The sequence below is a fragment of the Phragmites australis genome, chromosome 21 (assembly GCF_958298935.1).
Source record: "Phragmites australis chromosome 21, lpPhrAust1.1, whole genome shotgun sequence".
Classification (NCBI taxonomy): Eukaryota; Viridiplantae; Streptophyta; class Magnoliopsida; order Poales; family Poaceae; genus Phragmites; species Phragmites australis.
The window spans coordinates 4,235,315-4,243,695 of NC_084941.1; the positions used below are offsets into that span (position 1 = coordinate 4,235,315).

General features: G+C 47.2%; 1 protein-coding gene across 2 annotated transcripts; it reads right to left on the reverse strand.

The window, feature by feature from the left end:
* Positions 1-2,736: 2,736 nt before the first annotated feature.
* Positions 2,737-8,119, reverse strand: LOC133903326 (uncharacterized). Of its 2 annotated transcripts, none has more exons than XM_062344646.1 (8): positions 7,399-8,119; positions 7,124-7,309; positions 6,910-7,029; positions 6,723-6,775; positions 6,333-6,468; positions 4,011-6,074; positions 3,319-3,458; positions 2,737-3,212 (listed from the first exon to the last, which is right to left on the reverse strand). In XM_062344646.1, exons 1-8 carry the CDS (start codon positions 7,471-7,473, stop codon positions 3,029-3,031), a joined length of 2,958 nt encoding a protein of 985 aa, XP_062200630.1. In that variant the 5' UTR covers positions 7,474-8,119; the 3' UTR covers positions 2,737-3,028. The 2 variants fall into 2 exon arrangements, with proteins under 2 accessions (XP_062200630.1, XP_062200629.1); XM_062344645.1 differs by having other exon boundaries at positions 6,333-6,471.
* Positions 8,120-8,381: the final 262 nt, after the last annotated feature.

Consider the following 8,381-nt stretch of genomic DNA (forward strand, 5'->3'; position numbering starts at 1 on the left):
TGTAAATGAAAGAAAAAAAGTCTCACTCACTAAGTTTTACGCTGCATCTTCAGATCTATTTGCCTACGGGGATTGTATCTTCTTTATAATATTTTAGCAGTCAGATGTAATAATGACATTCTGATGATTTTGGTCCTTAGCGAAAACAACACCACATCAAACTGCCAAGGCTTCAGCCAGCTCTGGGCCTTCTACTCTATTCATAATCTTACAACAAGCCATTTTAAAGACCTCAGCATGATTACGAATCATAGCTCCCACTCCCATGTGAGGTAGATGTTTAAAGATGCCTGCATCCATATTAATCATCAACCATCCATCAGGCGGTAGCGTCCATTTAGGTACTGAAGAATTAGACAGACACCTGTAAGATGTTGGTTGTTTGGTTGAGTGAAGCAAAACTATGTCTATATAAGCTTTTGCACGTTCAAACATAGAGTGAGGATACATCTAATTATCATCGTTTCTAACTGCATTTCTTGTCTCTCAAATATGCCACATAGTAACTGTAAATGATATGGCTTCCTCTTCATTTGCTCCATCTAAGAAATCAAGAAGCCATTGTTTAATTGAAAGGAAAGCAAGGGACTTACACAGTTAATATTAAAATATTTTCTTATCTGACACCATATTTCATATGCATATTGGCAAAACAAAATGGCATGCTGTACTGTCTCTTCTCATCTACAAAAGCACCAAGCAATAGGAGCAGAAATGTGTCTATGCTTTAGTTCTTCAGTCGGCAAACAATCATGAGCCATTCGTCATAAGATTATTTTCGTTTTAGGTGGTGTTTTAATAGCCTATAGGCGTTTCCATGATTTAGATATTTCATATATCCATGTGAGGTTTCACCTCTGCCATTTTCTCTACAGCGTCGGACGGTCATCTAATCGTAAATCCTGATGGCGCGGCATACGATCGGGGCTGCCTCGACCCGGACCGGTTCGCACTCAATCGAGCCATTTTGCTTCTTCGATTAACAGGCACGATACTATCTGACAGAGGCAAGCCATCGGAAACCTGCACCTTCTGAACCTTGCTCTTTCACCGGATAATATTTGACCAACGCTACGTTCGGTTACATCACATCGGTTTCTTTTTGGCTAAAGATTAGAGTTCTGCTTGGAACAATCGTCGACGGAAAACAATACGTTCTTAGTAGCTAGGACGCGTTCACAACAGAGGCACAGAGCAGGGTGCGCATGGATCAACACCAACTTCTTCTTCTTTTATTTGAAACGCGTGAAGATGTTCTTCTTTTGCGGGGCACTTTCATGCCAGATGCCAATGGCGTGTACCACCGCCGCAAGGCATTCAAGGTTACATTTATGGGCAAACAGAGTCTTGTCGATGAGCCATTTATTCGGTTCACAGTTTCTGTCCAAGTTCAGAACACTGGAATTGTCACCATCGAGATGAAGCTGTAATCGAATCCGCAGCAGCCGTCTCGATCGATCTGGAGACGGAAGAGCAAGGCAGCAAGCCAGCTGCAGAAAGCACAGCAAGTTTGCAACGCGAGCTTACGAGGCCGCGCGCGGCGGCGGTGGCTGGATCGATCGGGCTTGCTTAACGCCGCGCGCGCCCGTGCGTTGCGAGGCGGCGGCGGGCGCACGGCGGAGACATGCGGGACATAGGCGAGACCGTGAGCCGCGGCGCGGCCGTTGAGACTCGGGGGCACAACTACTTTGCGGCTCCAACCACCGAGCCGCGGCGGCGTGGCGCGTGCTGTGCTGGGCTGGGTGCGTGCGTGCGTGCGCGAAGGGCCGTGGATTTTTTTTATATATTTCGAAAATCAAAAAAATGCAAAACTTGATGTTCATATGAAAAAATTATAAAAATAGGCTACTATCGCCCTTCCAAAAATATTATTATGACCTAGCTCTAAAAAAATTCAAACAAAAATATGATATGTGCAATATACAATGAAATTTGTCCCTTTTTTATTGTAAAAGTAATTATTTAAGTTGAAATATTTTGAAGATATATATTATAGAATCATTTATAATATATTTTTTTAGAATTTTTTATAACTATTTTGATATTATTTTAAATTTTAAGACAATGGAACCCATTGTTTTTAATTAATTGTCTATTGTAAGAACGACATATTTTTATTTTTTAAACATATCGTTTGTTGAAAAGACGACACATTACTGTCACCTTCTAACCGAAGGTAGTAGCCTATTTTTATAATTTTTTTGAATGGAGTTTAGTTTAGCATTTTTTATTTTCGAAATATATAAAAATAAAAAAGCGCAAGGGCCGCCGCGCCGAGCGAGCGAGCAGGATTGGCCAGGCCGCTCGGTTTGTTCTGCGTCGGCCTTTCTGGCTACGTTTCGAGGCCCATGTTGAGTTGGAGCAATGCAACATCATGTATTGCACAACCAGCCAACTATGCCAGCCTCGTAATGCTGAGTTGGAGCTTCAGCTACACAAAACAGACAAACAATGCTGCATTGCTGCTTTCAGTTTGAGCTCCAACTCGTACACACGCTACGGATTCTTTCTGCAAAAGTTCATCACGGGAGACTTCTCCAAACCCAAAGCTCCATACCACTCGTAAATCCCGGGGGTCTCACCTTTCGCGGCCTGGATGAAGCCGCAAGTCCACAGTCAATCAGGAACTTGGACACACAAGGCAGACAATATGGACAGACACGGGTTTTCCTAGATCAAACTGTGATACCATTGTTTTTTCTTCTCACTTTTCTTTCTTCACAACACGATCAAACATCAGGGAAAATTATACAGCACAACACACTCTAGAGAGGGTAAGATAACTATTACAACTTACTGCACACGACAGTAGGGAAGGAACAAAAGAAAAGAAAAGAATATTATTGTGACACGAGGCCTACATGCTGTGTAATGTGACTGACCGACCACATACACCCTGCTATCCCAGGTGTCTGCCTGGCCCCTGCGAAGCCCTGGAGTCTCTCTTCCAGTCACCCGCCTGTACAACGCCACCCTCGGGGTATCGTCTAAATCTTGTAGCTACAATGTGAGTACTGAATAGCATCGGTCACCTCACGGAGTTCTTCAGCGACCGCACCGTCATCACGAGCTGTTGCCGCTCGCCTTCCACCTCAGCGAACCTCAGGCTGATCTCTGAGTACCGCTCGTGCAGCTCCATCAGCTCCTCCTCCATCGCCTTGTTCCTCTCTTTCAGAGAGGTCAGCTCCTTTACTGACTGGCCGTCAGAGTTCCTGAAATTGATGAATCGTAGCCAGCAGCAAGGCGTGTCAGTCATGGATCATGTGTTTCTGAACTGAAAAGGTAAATGTGTCAACTATGTTCAGATGATTACTGTACCTCATGTCATGCCCATTGCAGTCACCGTCCGCGTTGCAGTCACCGTCCGTATTCTGTCTGTTGGTGCCTGGCAGTGCAGTACTACTCCCAGTGGCGCCGTTATTGTGCTTGATGCGCTTATGATTAGTTTGCTGATTATCCTGCAAAACACAGAACTTTGTGAAACTTTCTAGGCACCAAAGTGAATTATTACGATCTAAGCAGTTCTATGTAAAGGTCGAACGGCTCAATGATGTAAAGTATAATATCATGTTCTGATCAGTGGGGACCTCTCTTCATAAAGCTATCCCATGGGCTATGATGAGAAGAGAGCTGGTGGATAGAACTAAAGCAATTTTTGTCTTCCCATGTGCAAAGAGACATAAATCATGAGAATTCTTCATAGACGGGTGCCCATACTTATTTTCATGGGTTTTACAGTATGCTCAGCCTGTTGACTTAAATAAAAAAGGAAGTTACAGCTACTGGTTCGGAAGAGTGGTCAGCAAGAAAATGCTTAAAAGTTTCTTTTTAAAAAAAATGAGTTTCTATTATTTGTGTTTGGAGCATTGCAGTTGTTCATGTCTACATTATAAAAAGCCTTATTTGTTAATAGATATGCCAAAAGAGTAGCATAAAAACTATTCCAGTAGACAAACTGAATGACAGGAGAAGTATCTGTACTACAAACATATTTGCTTTGAGAAATTTACCTTTGCGTCTGAAGTCACACCATTTGCCTTGGTACCTTCCCTGCTTTCGAGGGCTTTTCTCAGCTTCAGCACCTGAGAAGCAAGGCTTTCTTTCTCTGACTTCTTCTTGGACAGCGAAGTTTTCAAGTTGTCGCACTGGAGTTTCAGTGACCCAATATCTATTTGCAGCTTTCCTATTCTCTCTTCCTTCTCATTCTTCGAACATTTTAAAGTGTGAAGTTCCTCCAAATGCATCTTCACTTGGTCCTTGAGCAATGTAATCTCTTTATTGAGCAAAGTAATCTCAGCAATTTTGCCTTGCAAGAGCATGTCCTTTTCATTATTTTCAGCCAATTCCTTGTCTTTCTGCTCATTCTTTTCAAAGAGATCGTCTCTCTCATCTGATAGCTTGTCAATGTTGACTTTGAGTTGATCAATTTCTTCTAACAGAGCATTCAGTTTTGCCTCATCGCATCTTTTTTGGTTCTGGAACTCATCACTCTTGCTTTTGAGCTCTGTCAGTAGCCTGTCATTCTCCTTTGACTTGAAATCCACAAGAGTTATCAACTGTTGAACCTTTACCCGGTGTTGATCCTGAACTGATCCAAGCTCTTCTTGGGTCTTCTGCAGTAACTCTTCCAACTGTCTCTTCTGCAACTGCAGTTCTGCAGCCTCCTTTCTTGATTGCACAAGCTGCCATTCATTTGCACTGAAAGCAGATGAAACTTGCGAAGACAACACCTTGAATTCCTCCTGAAGTCGTTCAGCGGTAGTTGCATTGTTCCATCTTATCTTCCTCAGAGACTCTTCAGCCTTTATGGCCCTTTGCTCTTGTTCCACCTTTGCACTCATTATTTTTGCTATATCAGCCTCAAACTTTTTAGCCTGTGCCTGCAGTTCGTTATCCAAGCTCTCAACATTGGCCTCAAGATCACTTATTATAGACAAATGGGCCGAACACTCATACTGCATCCTTAGCTGCTCTCTCAGTTGTGTTTGCTCCAACCTTGAGGAGATGTCATGGTTCTCTTGCTTCAGAATCTCATAATCAAGTGCAAGTTGCTCCATTTGCATCTCAAGATCCTCACGGTCTTTCTTGTACAACTCAATTTCATTGCTCAACTCAAGAGTTTTCTTTTCAAGCTCAGAGGTAGAGATGTCATCACGCTTCTTTGCCAATGCATCTAGCATAAGCTCATCTTCCTTCTCTTGTTCTGAACTCGTTTCAGATAAGTCTATTTTGTGTCCAGAATTGTGCACATTTGACAGGGCGTGCTCATATTCTGCTTCCTGTGGATCCTCCTCTGTATCCTCTTGCAAAATGGAAATCTCTCTGTTCTTTTGCTCCAGCATCTCATCAAGATCCTTCACAGCCAGAAGCAGCTCAGAGTTGGACTCCTGCATCTTTTGCAGTTGTACACGAAGATCTGAATTTAGATTCTTTTCATGACTCAGCTCTTCCTTCAGCTCTTCAATCTGTGGCAAAGGGTCTTCCCCATCTGAGAGCCATTTACTTGAGCCATTCACATCATGGGTCATCTTCTTCGCCCCCCTGAGTCCTTCACATTCTCTTCTGAGTGCATCCCTCTCCTCCCTCAGGCTACTCATTTCCTTGGAGAGATCTTGCCCACGCCGACTCTCCTTCACAATTTGCTTTCTGAGTGTCTGCAACTCCATATCTGAGACATCCAATTTCCGTGTTAAAGTGGCTATCTCACTTCTTAGCTTCTCCACATCATCCTCTGCCCCTCCTAACCCTGCCTCACCGGAGTTGCTGGTTGACCCATCTGTGCTAGCATCAGGAGCCGAGCTTCCCGACCAGTCACCGGAGCTGGTCAATGGGTTCTTCGGGGTGCCGTTGTTGGCAAATGGTGATAGGACATTGCTACCATCCTGAAGAAACGCCCTGTGCATGCTTACACTGGTTTTGGGGGTATATCTCCCCGAGCTTCCATCTGAACCCGACACTGAGAGGGCATCCAAGCTGCTGATATTGTGGAAATGGCCAACTGGCTCAACAGACATAGGTGTGTTTCTTCTTGACGGAAACATCATCCCCGGCGGTTTTCTTATCAACAATCCATCCTGTACAAGAGAGATATCAACCATCTGATGAACATAGGAAAAAAAAAGAACACATCTATAGCATTGTTCAGTTCTAAAATTTCCCCTCTGCAGGCATGAGAAATTCGGGCTCCCTTTGCCCCCTTTTTCTTTTGCAATTATCTTTGTATGCCAAAAGCTCTCTTTCTTAGCCATCACAAGATGAAACAACAAAGCAATGCAATGATGATGAATCAAAAGAGGAAAAGCTCTCAAAAATTCCCCCAAAGCATCACTTACTTGCACAGGGCTTATAGCATCCACTGCCGCCCTTGCCTTCTCGCCGTTCTCATCCTCACACTGGCTCAGCTGGCTCTGCAGCGTCTTCCTCCGCTGCGGTGTCTTCACCGCCGCCGCCGGAGCGTCGCCGTTCTCACTGCTGCCACCCGGAGGATAACAACAATTAGCCACCAAGCAATGCCTCAACCAAGCGAATGCTTAAGGCTCAAACCACAATGCAGCAGCAATGACTATAAATCTGGTTGAGATGGCTCAATCCCTAACTCAAATAACAATGCAGCTGCAGTAATGGCTAAATCTGGGCTGGGGCGAGACGATCCTTAAAGATCAAACCACAATGCGGCAGAGGCGTATCCGTGTATGCGTAGATTAATCCCCCACCCAACCCACCTCGCGTCGTCACCGCACCGACCGCCGCCACCCACCACCCGCTGGATGGTCACCTGTCACATGAAGCGCAGCACCAGCAAACATCAAAATCAAGAATCCGCGAGCACGTCGCCGTCACAGGTCACATCAAAACGCCACGACTCTTTAAGGGAGGAGAGGGAGGGGGGAGAAAGACGGAGATCCTCACGTGCAGCAGCGCGCCGGGGCTCCCCTTGAGCGGGAGCGTAACGGCCGACGGCTTGAACACGTCGGCGTAGTCGGCCAGGTTCACCGTAGCCTCCCCCAGCAGCGCCGCCTTGGTCGACCCCTGCACCGACGGCATTGCCCGGGTCAAGATCGAGGGCGGAATCATCACCGGCGGTAAATCGCGAATTGATTAATGGTGGCGGCCGGTGGCTTACGGTCTCGTAGACGAGGAACTGATAGATCTTGTCCTTGCCAGTGGGGAGTTTGGTGGCCTCGAAGATGGGGGCGGCCCACCGGCACGCGCCGTCGGTGACCTCCGCGCGCTCCGACCGCGCCGTCGGCCGGCCGGCGTCCTGCGGCGTCACCACCACCATCATCGCCTCCCACCCCAGCTGCGGCACCTGCAACCACCACCAAGAACCACATCCTGTCAAGCCTCAAGAAAAAAAAACATCGAAGCTTTACTTCCACCGGAGTGAGTGAGCCGTACCTGCGTAGCGTGGAATTGCAGCTTGAAGACCGCCTTGGCCTTGCCGCCGCCGCCGTGCCACCGCGACTTAAACATGTCGGCGGCGCCGCGCTCGCTCGCGAGCGGAACAAACTCTTCAAGAAAGATGGAATCTTTCTTCCCCTCGCTTCGCCAGCTACTCCGTCGTCACGCCTCCACCAGCGGCGGCATTGCAATGCCGGGCACAGAAGCTGGAGCCACCGGGCAGCGTGACGCCACCAAGCTTGGCATCGCACCGCGACGCGGTGGTGAGGTGCTGGTGGTTCTAGTTGGAGCGCGAAGATCACCACATGGCGGCAGAGCAAGCATAGAGCGTGGGGGCGGTAGGGGGAAGTGGGTGAGTGAGACACTGCAAGCGAAGCGAGCAAGCAGGCGCCTTTGGGCAAAGGCAACCACCAACAGGGTACCCCGGCCAGTGGAGGCCAGATCTAGTGAGAGACAGTAGAACTCAACTGGACTTTCTCTCTCTACAGCTCTGCTTTTCCTCTCCCTTGGTCCCTCCCTTCTCTCTCTCTGATTCAGGGGTTTAGGGGCTAGAGACAGACGAAATGTAGTAAGCAAGAGAAGGTTCTGTGGAGGCTATAAAATGGTGGTCAATTGTTTGGGAAAAAGAGAAATCGAATTGATTTTTTTTTTGGTACAGCTGGGAGGAGAGTGATTGGGGTCTGGTGAGAAGTGACGGATATAAAATTCAGCCTGCTGGCTGCTGCAGCGTTGCTATGCGGCCTTGCTGGTGTGGTGTGTACTGTGCCGCCATTGCGTGAGCCTCACAAATGCAGCGGCAGCGGCAGCGGCAGCGGCAGCGGCAGGGCGGGATACCCTGTGCTGTCTGGGGTCTGGTAGTTGCAATTCCTCCTCTGCATGGATGCTGCGTGCTGGATACTGGATGATCTGGACCATGGGCATGTGATGTGAGGAACTTACTTGAGGCCAAAGCATCTTTACTAGTTACTGAATGAATGCAG